Consider the following 22,382-nt stretch of genomic DNA (forward strand, 5'->3'; position numbering starts at 1 on the left):
AGTTCTGCCAATGGTTCTATTGCTAAAGCGAACACTGAGGGGGAAATGGTTAGTTATCCTGCCTAGTTAATCTACTTAATTTAAATTGGTTCGATACATATCCATTTACTGTTACCTTCGCCAATGGTCCATTATATAATGCTTTAATCCAATTAATATAATTTTCTGGTATAAATAATTCCATTCTACTCTGTCAAAGGCTTTTTCTGCATCTAAAGCAAAAGCCACTGTTGGCTTCTTATTTCCTTGAACTGCATGAATTAGATTAATAAATTTACAGACATTATCCGCTGTTCATCTTTTCTTAATAAATCCAGTTTGATCTTGTTTTACTATTTTTGGTACACAATCTGTCAATCTGTTTGCTAATAATTTTGCTATTATCTTATAATCTGAATTGAGTAGAGATATTGGTCTATATGATGCTGGTGTTAGTGGATCCTTCCCCATCTTTGGTATTACTGTAATTATTACATGAATCTGGTAAGTTTTGTGTTTCTTCTATCTGGTTCAGGAGAGGAGGAATTAATAACTCTTTAAATGTTTTATAGAATTCTATTGGGAGTCCATCCTCTCCAGGTGTTTTATTGTTTGGTAGCTTTTTAAATATATCTTGTACTTCCTCTATTTCAAATGGTTTTAACAGTTTGTTTTGTTCCTCTCCTTGCAATTTTGGCAGTTCAATTCTAGTTAAAAACTCTTCTACTTTATCATCTTTCCCCTCGTTCTCAGTTTGGTATAACTGTTCATAAAATTCCTTAAAGTTAACATTCATCTCTATTGGATTATATGTAATTTGTTTGTCCCTTTTTCTTGATGCCAATACAGTTCTTTTATCTTGTTCTGTTTTCAGTTGCCAGCCTAATATTTTATGTTTTTTCTCCTAGTTAGTAATAATTTTGCTTTATTTTCATTATGTTCTTCTCCACCTTATACGTTTGTAATGTTTTGTATTTTATTTTTTTGTCTGCCAATACTCTCCTTTTTGTTATATCATCCCTTTTTACTCATTCCTTCTCTATTTTGATTGGTACATTTTTATTAATTAATGTAGCTACACCTCTAGGTTTTGAATTATTTGATGCTGCCGCTACGTGCCCTACCCAGTCTCTCTTTAATTTATGTTCCACTTCATTTAGATGCATTTCCTGCACAAATGCTATATCTATTTTTTTCCTTTTTTCAGGAAATTTAATAGCCTCTTCCGTTTAATTTGGTTATGTATTCCATTAATGTTTATAGTCATATAATTCAACATGGCCATCTCATATCCTGTTTACACCTCATTTCCACTTCCTCACCACCACCATCCCCCTTTTCCCCATTTTCATCTCTCAGTTTTCCCTTTTTAAACTCAATGTATGACAACACATTTAAAACATAAAATACTCCAACAACTCCCACATCCAATATTGTTTTAATGAGGTTGATAGACGTGTAAATAAATGTTGAGCAAGATGCAGAGGACACAGTAAGAAATTAGGTTTTTATAATATTGGGTGTGTAGTCCCCCTGCAACTACTCTCATAATGAGCACTGAAAGCACTTAAACTGAATTATCTCGATAAAGGGTCGTAAACCGAGATGTTGACTGATTATTTATAGTGCCAGTGCCCTCCACACTTTTTTCCTTTATTTGACCCTGTGCTCCACAGTTTTAAATTTGTCATCAAACAATTCACATTCAATTAAATTGCACATTCCAGATTTTATGCAAGGTGATTTGTGTACACTTCAGTTTGAAATTACAGATCTTTTATGTAAAGGCCCTCCATTGTTGAGACATTTGGCTTCACAGGTGTTTCTGAGTACTCCGGTGCGTTTAATTGGTGCAGGTATAAGAGAGCTTGGCTTGCTTCTCAGCTTTTGAAATCTGTAGTTGCCATTTTTCAACATGAGGTCCAGAGTTGTGCCTGTGAAAGTCAAAGAAGCCGTTATGAGGCTGATAAACAAGAATAGAACAGTAAGAGGCACCACCCAAGCCTTAGGTTTACCAAAATCAACTCTTTGGAATGTCATTGAGAAGGAAGAATGAGCTCAGTAACCGCAAAGGGACTGGTCGGACAAGGAAGAAGATCTCCACTGCTGATGACATAATGAAGAAAAGTCCCCAAACACTTTTCTGACGTATCAGAAATACTCTTCAGGAGGCAGATGTGGATATGTCAATGACTGCAGTCCGTAGAAGACTTAATGAGCAGAAATACAGAAGCAACACTGCAAGATGCAGACCACTAGTTGGCCACAGAAACAGGATGGCCAGATTACAGTTTGCCAAGAGGTTTTTAAAGGAGGCTGCAGAATTTTAGAATAAAATCTTGTGGACTGATGAGACCAAGTATCAGAGTGATGGCAAGACCAAAGAATAAAGGAACTCCTCAAGGTCCAACGCATATCATCTCATCTGTGAAACTTGTGATAGAGGTGTTGAGGCCTGGGCATGTATTGCCTGATGAGATCAAGTCTCAGAGTGATGGCAAGACCAAAGAATAAAGGAACTCCTCAAGGTCCAAAGCATACCACCTCATCTGAGAAACATGTGATAGAGGTGTTGAGGCCTGGGCATGTATTGCCTGATGAGATCAAGTCTCAGAGTGATGGCAAGACCAAAGAATAAAGGAACTCCTCAAGGTCCAACGCATATCACCTCATCTGAGAAACATGTGATAGAGGTGTTGAGGCCTGGGCATGTATTGCCTGATGAGATCAAGTCTCAGAGTGATGGCAAGACCAAAGAATAAAGGAACTCCTCAAGGTCCAAAGCATACCACCTCATCTGAGAAACATGTGATAGAGGTGTTGAGGCCTGGGCATGTATTGCCTGATGAGATCAAGTCTCAGAGTGATGGCAAGACCAAAGAATAAAGGAACTCCTCAAGGTCCAAAGCATACCACCTCATCTGAGAAACATGTGATAGAGGTGTTGAGGCCTGGGCATGTATTGCCTGATGAGATCAAGTCTCAGAGTGATGGCAAGACCAAAGAATAAAGGAACTCCTCAAGGTCCAAAGCATACCACCTCATCTGAGAAACATGTGATAGAGATGTTGAGGCCTGGGCATGTATTGCCTGATGAGATCAAGTCTCAGAGTGATGGCAAGACCAAAGAATAAAGGAACTCCTCAAGGTCCAAAGCATACCACCTCATCTGAGAAACATGTGATAGAGGTGTTGAGGCCTGGGCATGTATTGCCTGATGAGATCAAGTCTCAGAGTGATGGCAAGACCAAAGAATAAAGGAACTCCTCAAGGTCCAACGCATATCACCTCATCTGAGAAACATGTGATAGAGGTGTTGAGGCCTGGGCATGTATTGCCTGATGAGATCAAGTCTCAGAGTGATGGCAAGACCAAAGAATAAAGGAACTCCTCAAGGTCCAAAGCATACCAACTCATCTGAGAAACATGTGATAGAGGTGTTGAGGCCTGGGCATGTATTGCCTGATGAGATCAAGTCTCAGAGTGATGGCAAGACCAAAGAATAAAGGAACTCCTCAAGGTCCAAAGCATACCACCTCATCGGAGAAACATGTGATAGAGGTGTTGAGGCCTGGGCATGTATTGCCTGATGAGATCAAGTCTCAGAGTGATGGCAAGACCAAAGAATAAAGGAACTCCTCAAGGTCCAATGCATACCACCTCATCTGAGAAACATGTGATAGAGGTGTTGAGGCCTGGGCATGTATTGCCTGATGAGATCAAGTCTCAGAGTGATGGCAAGACCAAAGAATAAAGGAACTCCTCAAGGTCCAACGCATATCACCTCATCTGAGAAACATGTGATAGAGGTGTTGAGGCCTGGGCATGTATTGCCTGATGAGATCAAGTCTCAGAGTGATGGCAAGACCAAAGAATAAAGGAACTCCTCAAGGTCCAACGCATATCACCTCATCTGAGAAACATGTGATAGAGGTGTTGAGGCCTGGGCATGTATTGCCTGATGAGATCAAGTCTCAGAGTGATGGCAAGACCAAAGAATAAAGGAACTCCTCAAGGTCCAAAGCATACCACCTCATCTGAGAAACATGTGATAGAGGTGTTGAGGCCTGGGCATGTATTGCCTGATGAGATCAAGTCTCAGAGTGATGGCAAGACCAAAGAATAAAGGAACTCCTCAAGGTCCAAAGCATACCACCTCATCTGAGAAACATGTGATAGAGGTGTTGAGGCCTGGGCATGTATTGCCTGATGAGATCAAGTCTCAGAGTGATGGCAAGACCAAAGAATAAAGGAACTCCTCAAGGTCCAACGCATATCACCTCATCTGAGAAACATGTGATAGAGGTGTTGAGGCCTGGGCATGTATTGCCTGATGAGATCAAGTCTCAGAGTGATGGCAAGACCAAAGAATAAAGGAACTCCTCAAGGTCCAACGCATATCACCTCATCTGAGAAACATGTGATAGAGGTGTTGAGGCCTGGGCATGTATTGCCTGATGAGATCAAGTCTCAGAGTGATGGCAAGACCAAAGAATAAAGGAACTCCTCAAGGTCCAACGCATATCACCTCATCTGAGAAACATGTGATAGAGGTGTTGAGGCCTGGGCATGTATTGCCTGATGAGATCAAGTCTCAGAGTGATGGCAAGACCAAAGAATAAAGGAACTCCTCAAGGTCCAAAGCATACCACCTCATCTGAGAAACATGTGATAGAGGTGTTGAGGCCTGGGCATGTATTGCCTGATGAGATCAAGTCTCAGAGTGATGGCAAGACCAAAGAATAAAGGAACTCCTCAAGGTCCAAAGCATACCACCTCATCTGAGAAACATGTGATAGAGGTGTTGAGGCCTGGGCATGTATTGCCTGATGAGATCAAGTCTCAGAGTGATGGCAAGACCAAAGAATAAAGGAACTCCTCAAGGTCCAAAGCATACCACCTCATCTGAGAAACATGTGATAGAGGTGTTGAGGCCTGGGCATGTATTGCCTGATGAGATCAAGTCTCAGAGTGATGGCAAGACCAAAGAATAAAGGAACTCCTCAAGGTCCAACGCATATCACCTCATCTGAGAAACATGTGATAGAGGTGTTGAGGCCTGGGCATGTATTGCCTGATGAGATCAAGTCTCAGAGTGATGGCAAGACCAAAGAATAAAGGAACTCCTCAAGGTCCAACGCATATCACCTCATCTGAGAAACATGTGATAGAGGTGTTGAGGCCTGGGCCTGTATTGCCTGCCACAGGATCTGGCGCACTTATCTTCATTGATGATGTAACTGCTGATGGCCAAAATGAATTCTGAGGTGTATAGAAACCTCTTTTCTGCTCAGGTTTGAGCAAATGCCTCCAAACCCAATGGCTGGTGTTTCATCTTACAGCAAAACAGTGATCTCAAACACACTGCTAAAGCAGCAAAGGAGTTTTTCAAAGTTTAAAAACAGGAAAATTCTTGAATGGCCAAGTCAGTCACCCTTTGTAAATCCATTTGAGCCTGTTACCTCATTGTATCTCTCAATTAAATTATAAAGTATCTTAGCTGTTTTCCTGGGGCAGTAGCAGGTATTGACAGACTAACGGTTTCCTTGCTTGTAAATGATTACACTGTAAAAATGCTTTCTCTTTGCTTTCCCTTCTGTTAAGATACTTTTAGTTTATCTTGCTGGTTATTTTCAATAATCTCAGAGAGCAATGTAGATTTTTGTTCAAAATCATATTGAAAGATGTTTTACATTCACAGAAGACCAATGGCCATTGGTTTAACAGTCTTATGCATGCAGTAACACGGTTTTGTTGGCTGCTACATTCTCTCTTTGTATACGTGTATGATCATTGCTTGTTCGAGGTCAAGGTTGCATTGCTTTCTATTTAAGTGACTAATAATTAAAATAACATAATGTGAAGTTTTCAAAATATTTTGAATATTTCAGTTGTATTTGAATAGGTTCAATTATTCATTTAGGGAATCTATTTAAACTTGACCTCTGAACATGATCGTTTCTGCAACCATGATGAGAGCCGTACTAAATACTTTCATCAATAAAATAAAAATGTTTTTGAGATCAAACAAGGAATGTGAATTGTTGTTTGTGTGACAAACTCCTGTGGAAGACAATTTTTTTTTAACAAAGAAATTTTATATTGTGAATCTGATGCAGAATAAAAGGCTCAGGATTTTGTGATCCCCTGATGATCATGAACGTGGTTTAATTTTATACTCTGTAACTGACTCTCAGATGGGGAAGGTCTGGATTTGGTCCTCAGCAGACCTGATGCATCCGTGCTCAAGTTAGGTTCAGTAATGTTGCTGGAAGGGAATCAATCAGAGTTCACCGTCATCTTCCTGTCTCCTGTCTTCCACTAGACGAGGAGAAATTTGCAGCAGTTGTCTAACCTACCAGCAAATTTTTGGGGGATGTGGGAGTAAACCAGAGGAATTATACAGCCACAGAGTGGACATGCAAACTCCTCACTCGCAGCACCGGAGGGCAGAATTGCAAAATAATGCTATAGTACCTCCAACTGCTGCTCCATTCTGCGTTCCTCATTGTGCTGGACTCATCGTCTGAACTCTGACAACAAATATATGGACAGAAACAAAGCACCCATGGAACAGTACCCTACCATAAGTTTTGTCCTTCAAATAAACTAGAAGTTGGCGTGGTTAAAATATGGACAGGCTTAAGAAACAAAAAGGAGTGACAGTCTTTGCCGCAGGCAGTTCTGACAGCTTCTGGCTGCCTTTTAAGGCAATTCCATTTCTTTCGTCTGTAACTGGCTTTATAAAATGCTATCCTGTCCGCTCTACTCTCATGTTGTTTCCCAAATTAGCACCATTTCACAGGGAACTTACTTCACCAGTGAACTTAGTCCATAAGCAATCTGTAACATGAAATATCATGCAACTTTAATATGCTATTTTTCTTTACTTTGCTTTTAACCTGAGAACAAAATACCGAATTCAATCACACATTTGATACTGCTCCAAGCTTCATGGAACATTCATGATCAAGTTAATCAAGAGCATTATTTTCTGTGGATAACCATGATATTGAAGCTTTGGAAGGTTTTATGTGTCCTCTTATATAATGATTTCTATTGGTGCACATTTATCCGGTGTGTTTCAGTTTTCCAGTCTAGAAAAATGTTTGCCTTGTGCCCATGAAACAAGGGCATACGGTTAACATAGCAGTTATCGCAACGGTGTTACAGCGCCAGCGATCGGGACCAGAATTCAAAGACCATGCTGTCTGTAAGCAGTTTGTATGTTCTCCCCGTGTCTGCATGGTTTTCTCTGGTTTCCTCCGAGCCTTCAAAATATACTGGGGTTTGTAGGTCAATTGGGTGTAATTGGGCGGCACAGGTTCATGGGCCGTAAGGGCCTGTTACCATGTTGTATGTATCAATTTAAATTTAAACTTCAAATATGCTTTTCTATACTTAACACTCAATGCACAGCCTCTTATTTTTTTTTCTTCTGTGAGCATGAAATTATAATCTTATTGAAACACAATTCCTTGGGCGAGGTAGATGCATGGTGGATGTCTCCTCTGTTGGGGCATTTAGAACAAGGGAGTATACTTCCATAATAAGGGGTTGCCTGTTTAAAATTAAGTTGAGGAGGAATTTCTTCTTTACCCCACAGGCTGTGCAGGCTAAGTTGCTGAATGCACATAATGGGTATTGACAGATATTTGACCAAAGCATGAGAAACTGGTGCTGATGCCAAGATTCGATCAACTATAAATGGCAGTATAGGTTAAAGGGGTCATTTGGTCTACTACTGATCCTTTATATTTTGTGACCTTAAAGCCTGCATTTATCATATGGAAGATGGAATTCTGCTCTAGTTATTTTGTGTCTTACCTTCTCATTCTTCACCTTTTATTTTGGTGTCTTTAACTACAGATCTTGGCTATTCATCTCATTAAAAAAGGCATCAGATTCATTTATGCTTTGAATGAATATTAAGCTGAATAGTGCTAGATCAGGCGCCATTGTCTGGAGTTGCAGCTTCTGTTACCTTCCCACCTGCATTTGTGTGAAGCACCTGTGAAGAGGTGGCCTTTATCAACTGAAAGATGTCCAGAGAATCAGTGAGGCTCCAGCAGGTTACCTACTGTATCAGGTGCTCCTATTATGGCCTCCTCTACGTTCAGCACCTTCGTTCTATTGCAGTAATAGCGGGGATATCCCAGTGGCCACCCATTTCAATTCCCTGCCCCATTCCCATGCTGACATGTCTGTCCATGGTCTCGTGCACTGCCAAAATGAGACCATCCGCAAATAGAAGAACAACACCGGGCACCCTCAAACATCGACATCTCTGATTTCTGTTAGCCTCCCCACAAACACCCTGACTTTCTCTGTCTCCAGTTCCCCAACTCCTCTGTCTTTCCCTATCCCACTGCTTTCTTTCCTTCAGCTCACTCTCTCCCCCGATTAATTCTCAGCTTTTCCCTCCTGTCCTCCTATCCATATCCACCTATGGCCTCTTGGCTAATGGTCTGTGCTTCCCCCCCCCCACCCCGCCCCACCTTCCCTCCTCCCCTTACCATTTTATTTAGGCGCCTGCTTGCTTTATACTCACAGCCAGATGAAGGCTCAGGGCCAAAACGTTAGTTATATATCTTTGCCTCCTATGGATGCTGCGAGGCCTGCTGTGTTTCTCCAGCACTTTTGTGTATTACCTACAATCACAGCGCCTGCAGACTTTCTTGTTTTCACTCCTCTAGATTTTTTAAAATCTCCCCTAACTTCAGTGGAAAAGCCGCTTGCATTTCCTTTATCTATACCCATCATAACTTTGTATACCTCTATCAAATTTTCTGCACTTCAGGGAATAAAGTCTGAACCTGTTTGATCTCAAATAAAATGAGATAGGCAGCTTGTTCATGTGCAGTGTTTGCACGTATTTACCCAAATTACTTGGTCTCTCAAGTGTTGAGCTGAGACTTGGAGTAATCTTTTATGAGCTTATATATTCAGAACTTGAGTGTCATTTCTGATAAATGCTTCTTTATGTCTTTAAAGGGTGACAATTCAGATGATTGCATTTTTATTTACATGTGCACATTAGCTGGATCGTGACAATGTTTTGAGGTTTTTTCAGGATTTAAAATATCAAGGTTCAAGATTCTTTTTAGCGTTACGTAATACAGGTAAATCCTGCTTGACACAAATTCACTTTTACAAAGAAACCTGTGTTCACTATCAGAAAAAAATTTGAATGGGGTTTCACTTTTACGAAAATAGACCAATAGTAGTGAATGGTTCCTTGCTTTACACCATTTTGGCTGACAAAAGGTTTCATAGGAATGCTCTACTTTCGTAAAGCGGGGCATACCTGTGATACCTAATAATACATGATATATTTCAAATTTTGTCTGCCGCAAGGCAAACCATGAATCACCATGTGCATTGTCCGGCGCCTCCAACAATAAGAGAAAAATAAGCCAAAGGGAGTCCCTTCAGAGATACTGAACATTTCTGGATTTACCTCCAGACCTCCCACAGTCTCTACAGCCGCACACAGTCCGATTCAAACCATTGCCAACCCAAGTTCCAAGTCCAATCCTCTGATACGATCAGGATGCCTTCAGTTCCAGAGGCCCTTCCACTGCAATTCTTGTCCTCTGCACCCTTTGGAATCCTGGTTCCGGTACCTGATTCTCATGAGCCAACCTCCAGCAGCCAGTGTGAGTACTCAATTGCCCGCAGCCTGTGTGACCACAGCCTGTGTTGGTCCTTCAACCACTGAATGCTTTACTGCTGTCATCACTTTTCCTGGAGGGTCATGTCCAATGCTTCCCCTTCGAAACTGGGGCGCCCTGTACTGGTCCATTGCTCCCTCTGAGTTTGCAAATCTCTCGTGGTAGTACTCTGACCAACACCAGCTTTGGCACAGACCTTTAGGATTTAAAACAAACAACATAACTGGCTGCTTTAACAGGCCATTTAAAGTCTGTATGGAGCCATTGGCCTGATGACGTGGCAAGTAGCAGTGCTGTGTCTCCACTCACCACTCTCCTAGTGGGAGTACTGCCAGCAGTGCCAACTGTTTTTTTTTAATATGCATCTACCAGCTGGTAATCAAATTTTACACTGAAGTGCCCTCCATAATGTTTGGGACAAGGACACACTTTTTCCTAAATTTGCCCCTGTGCTCCACAGTTTTAAATTTGTAATCAAACAATTCACACGTAATTAAAGTGCACATCCCAAATTTTATTAAAAGGTATTTGTATACATTTTGGTTTGACCAGTATAAATTACAACACTTTTTATATATAGTTCCCCCATTTTAGGGCACCATAATGTTTGGTACATTTGACCTCACAGGTGTTTGTGAGTACTCAGGTATCTTTAATTGTTTCATTGATGCAGGTATGAGAGCTAGGTTTGTTTCTAAGCTTTTGATCACCTTAGGAGTCTGTAGTTGCCATTTTTCAACATAAGGACCAGAGTTGTCCCAATGAAAGTCAAAGAAAAACAAGAATAAAACAGTAGGAAATATCGCCCAAACCTGAGGATTAACAAAATCAACAGTTTGGAACATCATTGAGAAGAACAAGTGTACTGGTGAGCTCGGTAATCACAAAGGGATTGGTAGGCCAAGGAAGACCTCCACTGTTCATATCAGAAGAATTCTCAACATAATGAAGAAAAATCCCCAAACATATGTCCGACAGATCCAAAATGCTCTTCAGGAGGCAGGTGTGGATGGGTCAGTGACTATTGTCCGCAGAGGGCTTCGTGAACAGAAGTACAGGGACAACACTTCAAGGTGCCACTCACAAGTTAGCCACAGAAACAGGATGACTGGATTACAGTTTGCCAAGAAGTATTTAAAGTAACCTGCAGGATTCTAGAAAAAAGATTAACCTGGCAAGAGCAAAGTGTAGAGGCATAACCACATATATACTTTAAGCACATGTGAATTGTTTGATTGTTATGTCGCAGACCAACAGCAATAGAAATTCACCAAAAGACTGGTGAATTGTTTATTTTAAAACAACATATTTATTAATAACTATTAATAATATAACTACCAAGCTAAACTTAACCCCAATTATGCACAAATATACATGTGAGTGTGAGTGTGTGTGTGTGTGTGTCTGTGTGTGTGTGTGTGAGTGATACCCAAACCATTACAGCTTAGGCACAATTCTGGAAAGTCATTCCAAATTTAAGTCTTAGAAGTCTGTTGTTGAAACGCAGACTTCTAAAACTGATGCCCAGAAGTAATCACGAAGGAGGTGGGAGAGAATGAGTGACTGGACCGCTGAAAACTCACGAATCTTTGTCGGGTTTCATGCTGAGATATCTCCTTTCAGACAAATAAGTTGTCACAGGTCCCCTTTTCCTTCAATAGGGGAAATAAAATCAATGACTTCCAAAGCCAAGTCACAGGTCAGTCAAAATGACCATTACTTTGGTCACGATCTGATGCAGTGGTTCTTCTGCTTTCAAAACCCAGATACAGGTCAAGCAAAGTGACCTTTCCTTTGGACATAGTGATTCAATAATTCCCCTGGCAGGGAGAATCATCTGAATTGTCCATTTCTCATGGACGGAGTCATTCCACTTCCATGTTCATCTAATGAAAATCCTGTTTCTTTAAGTGTCCCACTCGCCTGACTCCTCTCACCACCTGAATCCTGGATAAATAACCATTGTTCTTTATCTTCCTCCAGAGTATCATCTTTGAAGATAATCTGTACTTGATGGTCCCATCCAGGCTCATTACAACTGTGAATGGTTGCAGCCTGTATTAACCCTTAAAGTGACAGTCGCACTAAATAAAATAGGAGCTCATAACAATCACAAATTTAAAACTGTGGAGCACAGGAGAAAATAAGGGAAAAAATGTCTTGGTCCCAAACATTATATGATTTAGATGTGTGAATGAGGAGAAGAGATGAACGTTTTAGATCTTATAATTTGATGAAAGCAGCAGGCTCTTTGGCCATTCAGTGACGTGAGATGTTGACTCTCTTTCATTCTTCACATGACTTGACCTTCGGAATGATTTAAATGTTTTCTGCTTTAATTTCTGTCTCTGCTTTTGATTTCTCAAATTCCTACTCGAGAAGTTGCGATACATTACTTTCTCTTGTTATGTCATAGACTAGCAACGGTAGAAGTTCGCCAAGACAGTTATTTTTTTAAATGATATATTAATTAATAACTATTAATAAAAGATAACAACTTAGTTAAATCTAAAGCTAACTCCAACTATGTGCAAATGTGTGTGTGTGGGTGTGGATTACCCAAACTATTTCAGTTGAGGGACAATTTTGAAAAGTCAATTCAAAGTTCAGTTTTAGAAATCCTGTGTTGAAACTCTGAACTTTTAAACTGATGTTACGACGTAATTATGAAGTAGGCGAGCCACTGAGTCATCAGACTTCTCAAAACCTTGTTGAAATACTTCCAAAGAAATGTTCTTTCATATGAATGACGGTCACAACTCCCCTCTTCTTTGTGTAGGGAAATCAAAACTTGTGACTACCACAGTGCTTCCACAAACCCATGCAAGGGTTAGACTAAATGAACATCAGAATAGTCACAATCCAAATACAAGAATGATCCTGTGGCCTTTACCCAAACATGGGTAAATCAAAAATGGCCATTACAATGGTTACAGTAGGTCACTTTTCCACAGACAAGAAGAAACAACAGAAATGTCCATCTCCCACCAAGTTACTTCATTTCTGTCTTGCCGCTCTCTGGTTACTTATTAAATCAGCCTTGCTTCAAGTGTCTTAATCACATGACTTGCTTGATCAATACTGAAATCTGTTTTCTGTTTCAATTTCCCAAAAACGTGAGTCATAATCATCTGACTTGTAAATGTCCCATCTGGTCTTCCTCAGCACTCTCTTCAAGTGTCCCTGAATAACAACCATGTTCTCCCAAAACATTGATAATTTGGACTTGATGGTGCCATACTGTCTAAGAGTACAAGCTATGGATGGTTTTGCTGTAAAAAGGTTTTGTCATGAAAGATTTTCAGCCTGTGTTATCCCTTAAAGTCTAGTAATTAAATAAAATGTGAGCTTATAACACTACAAAATGGTCTTTTTGGCTGAGTATGTCATCAGGAAGCTGCACTTGTTATCAAGAATTACTTTAACAACTGATTTGTTGTAGTTATTAAAGTCTGTGGAATGTGCTTTTTTATTGTTCATAACTAATGTTGGGTTCTTGAAATCAAGATTTTGGGCAAAATTTCCAGGCCTGTTGCTTCCCTGTTGTTGTAGTTCAGTGTTTCGCTTGCTCTTTTGTCTCCTAGGTTCTCTGCAAGCTGTTTGTTGTCATTTGTTGTTATAGTTACAGCTTTATGTTGTGGAAGAGCCTTGGACGCTTGGGCACCATGTCGATTCCCCTCTGGATTTTCCTCTAATATTATTTGGTCGTCTGGATGTTGGTTTGACACTTACTGTAAACAATTTGATGGACATACAGAAGAACCTTTGTTGTAAAAATGAATATTCTGTTTAGGAGGACTGAAATTCCAAAAATCTTGTGAGCTATTCAAAATTAATAGCTTTAAAAAAAACCTTCAAATTTTAGTTTGTTTTATTTAATATGTTTTGCTCTGATTTGGATCCAAAAAGCATTTCTTAAACAATATATGTTTACTTTTTAGCGCGTCAAGCCCAGGGTGGGCAGGGAATGCTTTCTTCAAGAAGAATGGAGCCCTCCAAGGTAAGGGAAAATGCAGCATACTGACAGTAATTTTATGAATTTTGTCTGCTAAGGTTTGTGGAATTAATTTTGTGTCCTTTCATTGCATTTTTGCAGTGTTGAAATTTGAATTCTGCATTAGTTGTGTGCTCTATCCACTAAAATGAACAAGTGTGGAGCAAATTCCAAACCTGAGAGAAGTGTTTATTATGAAAGAGCATGTTTAACCTGTTAAATCCAAGCTTGCAGTCTCAGGTTTACATGTCTCAAAAGAACTAGTTCCATAGCTCAAAGGCTCATCTTTGTATGTGTATCTTGGTAAGAGGGAGAAAGCTAAATTCAAACAATTGAGAATTTAAGTTTTCCATTCTGAAATTAGTCTTACAGTCACAGCTTTGCTGAGGTTGAAGTTGTCTCGAAGTAAGCAATGTAATGGTGGATTAGATTATCAGAGAAAAATTTCATGTGTGCTTGTTACAATACATAATCCTTGCGTAGGCATGGAGAGAGAAATATTTTACGCTATGGGTACCAGATGTTAACACTCTCTTCTTTGGCTTGGCTTCGCGGACGAAGATTTATGGAGGGGGTAAAAGTCCATGTCAGCTGCAGGCTCGTTTGTGGCTGACAAGTCCGATGCGGGACAGGCAGACACGGTTGCAGCGGTTGCAGGGGAAAATTGGTTGGTTGGGGTTGGGTGTTGGGTTTTTCCTCCTTTGCCTTTTGTCAGTGAGGTGGGCTCTGCGGTCTTCTTCAAAGGAGGTTGCTGCCCGCCAAACTGTGAGGCGCCAAGATGCACGGTTTGAGGCGATATCAGCCCACTGGCGCTACTGCAATGATTTTTACCTGAATCATGAAATTGAACAAAAAAAATAATAATTTGCTTTATCTTCCCTTCATTCTTCCTCGCAATATCCATCGATTCATACTTGCGTATGATAGGTCATGTGCATTTGTTTCTGGTTCCCCTCGCAATAAATTATAACATTTTAAACTTTTTCAAATTAACTGCTGCCTGCATATATGCACCAGAACACCAAGGTGCCAGTTACATAACACACTTTTCCATTTTTCCTCCCAAAATGGAAAATTTCACAACCTTGTACGCTTTAATATATATATTTATCTCTTTGCAGCCTCCTAATTTTCCCTTCACAACTTGCTTCCTCATCTGTCATTGTGTCAGTAGTAGCCATCCATTTAACATCCATACTTTGGTGCCTTCATCCAAGTCATTTCAGTAAACTGGGATAGGTTGACCCCAGCAGCAGCACCAGTGGTTACATCAAGGTAACCAGAAAAAAAAGACCTATTCTATTTCTGTGTAGTCAGTCAGTCTTCTATCCTATATGTCATCTCCTTCACATGGAGCTTTTATTTTCTGCACTGACCTTTGATAAGGGCTTTTATTCTGGATTTTATTCTGAATACTGCCAGTTCCTCTTTATCCACAACAAATTGCTTCTTAAAGAATTAATTTACTGTATATACTCGTGTAATAGTCGATACCGTATAAAAATCAACCCCCTATTTTTGGGCCAAAAATCTGGTATTTCCCATAGATTGCATATAAAAGTTGACCCTCCCCTCCTATTTTTGGCCCCAGCCACCCACCAACCAGAGATCCCAATGCCGTCTCTTGCCCATCCATCCGAGCTCCTGATGCCCAGAACTCGATGCTCACCTCAGCTGACCACCCACCTGAGCTCCAATCCATGAACGCGGATCCTCAGCCGCCCGCCCATCCAAGCTCCTGACGTCCCAACCGCAGATTCTCGCCTTGGCCACCCGCCCACCAGAGCTCCTGACAAACTGAACGTGGACTTAACACCAGGTCCCAGCCATCCAACCTCCTGACACCTCGAGCGATACAGGAACTTACCGTGGTCAAAAGCAATATGCGTGAAATAGTCAACCCCCTAAATTTCACCCTTAAGATTAGTCCCAAAAATCTGATTTTTCATGCATATATCTGGTAATCAAGTATGATTTTCCCTTTCACAATTGAAATTGTTGCCTGATTACCTGGATTTTTTTTGAAGTGTCATGCTGCAATATCTTTAATATCAGTTTCTAATATTTCTCCATTGTGAAGTTGTCCACATAAAATCTATATGGTCATCATTTCTGTCAATACAGTTAAGAATTAATACAATTTCTACAGATCAAGTGATGAAGATGAAGCCAAATGAGATTTTAACTTGTTTTCATCAGCTGAGGGAACATGGTTGTTATTAATTAGGAAGTTGACTTTTGACCTCAATGCATGGAATAAGTGTTGAGGACTCCAGAATGTCAATCCTTCCCAACAGAATATTACTTTGCTGGTGGAGCAGGACATAGGTAACCAAGGATGATATTTCAATGGGTTTTGAATGTATGATTTGTGGTCCTGCAAGAAAAACTATGTCAAATTTCTCTACATTATAGCTTGTGTGTGGGACAACTCGATGAATTTTGGTACAGACAGCAGTGAGGGTCAACTAGCAAAGATTTGTCTTTGTGTTTATGGTAACCGGTCCCTGGTTTGATAGCACATGGTTTATCTTTTCTTCATTTTTTTTTAGCAGTTTTGATTCAACTGGATAGCTAGACCTTTTGAGAGTTAAGAATCAACAGCATTAATGTGGGTCTGAAGTCGCAGAATGATCAAGGCAAGTAATGAAGGCAGATATTCTTCCCTCTGGAACATTGGTGACCCAGGTGTGTCTTTTTATGACAATCTGGTTGTTTATGTTCACCATTATTCCATTCTCTTTGTCTACTTCTGTTGTCTAATTTATTCATCTCCCTTGCTTTCTCATCTTTATCAAACTATTTAAATTCAAGTCCCATTGTGAGCTTTAAGATTTTGGCCTCTGGATCTCATTAGAACAAGCATAGGGATTACCAGTCTAGAATCATACATCAAACTTTGAAACCAAGGTCAGTCATAAAAATGTACAACGGTCCCAATATTGATTTCTTGGCAATATCACTGTTGTTTTTCCTCAGAGCTGAAACTCGAGAAATGGAGTTCTTGTTGCATTACTATGTAAGTTTGGCTTTCTATCTTGTAGTAGATACCTCTCAAATTTCAGATAATTAAAAAGCTTGAGATCAGTTTATAATCAGTTGATATGATGACTGATTACTAGGACGTACTTAATTTAAAAGAATTTGGGTGAGTATGATGAAGGTGGATTTCTGGGCAATTAGGAAGTATTTATAGGAGAAAAAGAATTATTGGCTTTTTGAGTCAAACCCTTTGGCAATTCTTTTTTCTCCCACTGATGCTGAGTTCCTCCAGCAGATTTTTTTTTTTAGCTCCAGATTCCATCATCTGCAGTCTCTTGTGTCTCCAGGAAGTATTTATGATGTAATTACAATTGCTGCCAACTGAATTCTTTGAAATTGTGTGCTTTGTAGAATAAATCTTGTAAATAATCTTCAGCAATTTGTACTTGTAACTAGAATGGATTTTAATGGCACTGTAAAATTAATAGTAATATATTGTGTCTTTTCTGTGAGGCAGAATTCCAATTATTTTTGTTACTTTTGGCAGATTTTTTAATATCTTGGACAACACACAGGCACCATCTATGGAGATAGAAACGGTTAACGTTTCTGAATGATGACATTCAATCCACAATTGGTTCCAACTCCCTGACTATTTCCAATGTTTTCTTTTGAATTGGGTTATTAGAAGCTGAGATTTAAATTTCCAGACAGTTTTAGAAACTAAAGCACAATATTTATGAATTGTTTTGTGGTTATAAACTGCACTTTACAAAAGTTGCAATGAAATACAATCATAATTTCATTGATGAATTGAAAATGAGTTCCCAGATAAGTGTTGCAGTGTATTGTGGAGAAAAGAATGAAATAAAATGGCCATGATTTCCTCAAGCGGTTGGAACACCATTTGTGGGGCTGTCAGCATACCAAGATGGTCCATGTAAGATGAGTTAGCTGATTGTTCCTGATGCAATAGGAATAGTCTCTGCTCCCAATGCAGGATTTTGCTGCATAGGGAAGTTCTGAAATAAAGACAACATTGGTCTCCATGCACAAATTGTTGCATGGACTCATTGTAGAAGGTCACATGAATTGGTTACTGAGTTTGAGCTGCCATCCTAGCAAGGTATTGAGAGACATAAATGAAATTGAGGATAAATAAAAATTGAGATTGTCTTTGCATTTATTTATCTTAGAAATCTTCAGAGAACATTTTAAATATTTCAGTTTCATATTTAGTTGTATATTTGCTTTGAAAACACCATCAAGGAAACTAAGTCGCAACAAAACTACTTGTCAGATGAAGTATTTATATTGGAAAGCATATAAAAGTAATACCCATGCAGAATGGGATCCTTAATATATTTCCTTGCACATCCATGTATCTATGTTGCAAAATATTTTATCTATTATCTCAGCAATTTCTCTGTGTATCTTGCAGACACTGTACCTGCATGCTAGAATTTGAAAGTTTCATTCTTGGGTTATTAGAATTGTAGCCATTTTTGGTATTCTAAGTGGATGTGTGCTATACCGTATCTATTAATGGTGAATCAGAAGTCCCAAAATTTATGTTGGGTCAACCTTGATTTAAAAAATCATAATTGCAGTCTGCTCTCCCCTTTAGAAGTGATGAGTCATGAACTGGGTATTTCACAGCAGTTGTACATTGACCCATGGAAAGTGGACCTGCACTTTTCAATCAGAATTTATTGTCACAAAAATAGCTGCATTACAGTTCAACTCTTGCTATAAATTACATTTCAAAAGAGATAATTAGTGAAAAAATATAGGAGAAAAGTGAGGTAGTGTAAGTGGTTCATTGTCCATTCAGAAGTCTGATGGCAGAGGGGAAGAAACTGTCCTTGTGCACTGGGTGCTCATCTTCAGGCTCATACCTCCTTCCCGATGGTAGCAGTGTGAAGAGGGTACAACTCCTTTAAGATAGAGGCTGCCTTTTTAAGACACCGCATCTTGTAGATGTCGTCGATGGAGTGAAGACGGTGCCTGTGATGTCACAGGCCGAGTTAACAACTCTGGGTTTTTCCTGTCTTATGCATTGCCCCAGAGATGGAAGAGATCTCTGCAGAGAAATGAGGAAAAATTCTGGGGGGGTGGGGGGAGGGGAGGGGTGGCAGAAGATTGGATGGGCTAATGGTCCCCTGGGTATGATCCTGCCTACTGCCTCTGGAGCAGTCCAGATTGCGCCCAAGTGGACTGAGCCTCAACAATTAGCAACTGCCATCAAGCCATAGCTTGAGGGACCTATTAACTGTACTTAGAAATTTACAGAAGCCTCAATCTTTACTTAAGTCTTTTAGCAAGGAAAGACTTTTAATGTATAAAAATGATCTTGCAGGCATAGTTAATTTGTGCATCATTTGCTTTATGCAGTAAAAAGTCAAAAATAGGTCCAATTTAGAGTCATTACTCGATGTTTGTAGAATTTAGGATGCAAGGATATTTTATGAAATCTCTTCCATCAATGACGCTGCATTTGGAAATGTTTCACCATACACCCTCTGATAAGAATACAGGTAACATCCTAGAAATGCCTTTACTTTGGGAATTGGATGGGAGGTATGACCATTGTATAGCCAGTGATGTGGCAATAAGCAAATTACTGGAGTAACAAACTGACAAGACTCTAGGTCCTGGTGAACTTCATCCTAGGGTCTTGAAAGATGTACAAGTAATTGACACACACGTGTTTGAGAAACTCAGTTGATGCAGCATTTTTAGGAAGTGACTAACATTTTGGGCTTGGGCAAAGGCGGTATGTTTTGGATCTTGACCAGTTCTTTTACGTCTCCCTACTGTGCTCTTGCCATCACTCTGATTAATCAGGTTAATCTTGGTCTCATCTGTGTCGACAAGACCTTTTATTCAGAATTTGCAGGCTCTTTTAAATACTTTTTGGCAAACTGTAATCTGGCCATCCTTTCTGTGGTTAACCGGTGATTTGCATCTTGCAGTGAGGCCTCTGTATTTCTGTTCATGAAGTCTTCTGAGGACAGTAGTCACTGACACAGCCACATCTGCTTCTTGAAGAGCGTTTCTGATCAGTAGTGGAGATCTTCTTTGGAATACCAGTCCCTTCATGATTACTGAGCTCACCAGTACATTATGATGAGAATTCTTCTGTCATCAGTAGTGGAGGATCTTCCTTGGAATACCAGTCCCTTCATGATTACTGAGCTCACTAGTACATTATGATGAGAATTCTTCTGTCATCAGTAGTGGAGGATCTTCCTTGGAATACCAGTCCCTTCATGATTACTGAGCTCACCAGTACATTATGATGAGAATACTTCTGTCATCAGTAGTGGAGGATCTTCCTTGGAATACCAGTCCCTTCATGATTACTAAGCTCATTAGTACGCTCATTCTTCTCAGTGATTATCCAAACTGTTCATTTTGGCAATCCTCAGGTTTGGGTGATTTGGGTGTCTCCTACTGTTTTATTCTTATATTCAGCCTCTTAATGGCTCCTTTTACTTTCATTGGGACAACTCTAGTCTTTGTGTTGAAAAATAGCAACTACAGACTCCAAAGGTGATCAAAAGCTTGGAAGCAAGCCGAGCCCTCTTATACCTGCACCAATTAGACACACCTGAGTACTCACAAGCATATGTGAAGCCAAATGTACCAAACATTATGGTTCCCTGAAATAAGGGGACTGTGTATAAAAAGTTCTGTAATTTCTACATGGTCAAACCAAAATGTACATCGATAACCTTGAATGAAATCTGGAATGTGCACTTTCTTGAATTACATGCAAATTGTTTGATACTAATATAAAACAGTGGAGCACAGGGACAATTTTTTTTTAAAGTCTTTTTCCCAAGCATTATGGAGGGCACTGTTCATGTTCATCTAACCTCCACATTTGAAGTTGTTCTTCAAATATGAGGAAGAAAGGATTGAGCTTATTATTTGCATCAAAGTGTACAAACTAAATTGTACTGAACATTCTTACGTACTGCTGGCTCACCAACTCAGTTCGCACCCTTCTGTCACCACGGAAACTAAACAAACACTGTAAACTTGGCTTGCAGACACAGAACCGTACACAACTTTTCCACTTCAACACTTTTTCTTGTCCGGGCCCAATGCTGTCAACTAAAATGAATGGGGTTCTGATTATTTTCAAACCAGTGGACAAACGTTGTGCTTCTCATGAGCAAAATGCAACCAAAAGAGATGGCAGCCAACTTATTTAACAGAAGAAATGCCTATCTGTTCCATAAAGTTATAGTGTATGCCCTATTTCAGTGGTTCTCAACCTTTTTCTTTCCACTCACAGACCACATCTGTGATTGCTTAAGGTGGCATGGAGGTGGAAAGAAAAAAGTTTGAAAAGCAGTGTTTTAATCGTACCTCATTGACTCGTTATGTGCACCGTTTCATATCTCCAAATGAAATGGGCCACTGACAACTTTTTTGCAAGCAAAGTAGTTCAGTAACAATGGAGTCTAGAGCAGTGATTCTCAACCTTCCCTTCCCACTCACATCCCACTTTAAGCAATCCTTACTAATCACAGAACACTGATGGCCTAGGGATTACTTAAAGTGGGATGAGAGTGGAAAGAAAAAGGTTGAGAACCACTGTTCTATCTTAGCACTTTGTTTTAAAACAATATCTTTTCATTCACTTAATATGCAAAAATGTCCCCGACTCTATCTTGAAGATACCACCAGATTCAAGGATAGTTTATTCTATACTGTTATCAGTCTCTGACTGGACCTCTCATCAGTAAAACAATGCTGCTCTGGCACTGTGTTAACAACTTTTCTCTGTAACACTATACTCTGGTACTACTGTTTAAGACATAGGAGCTGATATAGGTCACTCAACCTAATAGTCTACCTCGCCATTTAATCATCAGGCTTATCCATTTTCCCACTCAGGTTCTGTACTTAGTTATTGAAATCTCACAAAATTAAAGAAACATTCTTTACTCAGTTGCCTTTTTTGTGTGTTAGGAATTGACCAGAAGATCCATGTGCATTTTGTATATAGTTTGATCAATTGTCTTGAATTGATGTATTAACTTGCTTCTTTGGCTACATTTGATTACCTGGAAATGTGGTTCCAATAATCACAAAACATTGTGAGGCATTGCACAATGTTCCTCACTTGGATTCAAGGGATTTGTAAGATAAAAGAGGAATCTACGCTGGAAATATTTGTAAGTATATATTTCAGATGGAGATCCTTTATCAGAGGGAAGGATGAAAGCCTTCGAGTCGCATTAAAATCAAGGCTCGGAACTGAAAATTGGAAAATTGTAGAAGCACTGGAAAAGCGGGCCATAAATTAAAAATCAAGAGCAGTGAACTTTTTTTTACCCATTGATTACATTTTTTGAGTGCAATACACAAAAGTGCTTGAAAAACTTAGCAGGTCACACAGCATCTATAGTAAGTAAATGGTTAGTGTAGCGGTTAGCAAAACACAACTACAGTGCCGGAGACACAGGTTCCAATCCGGAGCTGCCTGCAAGGAGTTTGTACGTTCTCCCTGTGTTGATGTGGGTTTCTCCTGTGTGCTCTGGTTTACTCCCACCTTTCAAAGTGTACAGGGGTTGTGGGTTAATTGGTGTATTTGGGTGGCATGGGCCTGAAGGGCCTGTCTACATGCTGTATGTCTACATTTGTATATTTTTTAAAATAAAATAATTAAAGGTTAACCTATGTTTTTGGCCTGAGCCTCTCGTCAAGATGCGAGCAAAAACATAGGGAGGTGTCTG

At 39.7% G+C, this 22,382-nt stretch overlaps 1 protein-coding gene and 1 long non-coding RNA gene across 46 annotated transcripts in view; one reads left to right on the forward strand and one right to left on the reverse strand.

Annotated features, from left to right (window-relative positions):
* The window catches only part of foxn3 (forkhead box N3), a 477,697-nt gene that overhangs the window by 303,642 nt on the left and 151,673 nt on the right, over positions 1–22,382 (forward strand). For all 45 annotated transcript variants that reach the window (XM_069915930.1, XM_069915937.1, XM_069915946.1 and 42 more), the window contains one exon: positions 13,595–13,653. In XM_069915930.1, the coding sequence (XP_069772031.1) occupies positions 13,595–13,653 (59 nt within the window). The remainder of the gene's footprint in view (positions 1–13,594; positions 13,654–22,382) is intronic.
* The window catches only part of LOC138753228 (uncharacterized), a 240,104-nt gene that overhangs the window by 117,995 nt on the left and 99,727 nt on the right, over positions 1–22,382 (reverse strand). The window lies entirely within an intron of this gene.

This window comes from Narcine bancroftii, chromosome 2 (genome assembly GCF_036971445.1).
Source record: "Narcine bancroftii isolate sNarBan1 chromosome 2, sNarBan1.hap1, whole genome shotgun sequence".
Lineage (NCBI taxonomy): Eukaryota > Metazoa > Chordata > Chondrichthyes > Torpediniformes > Narcinidae > Narcine > Narcine bancroftii.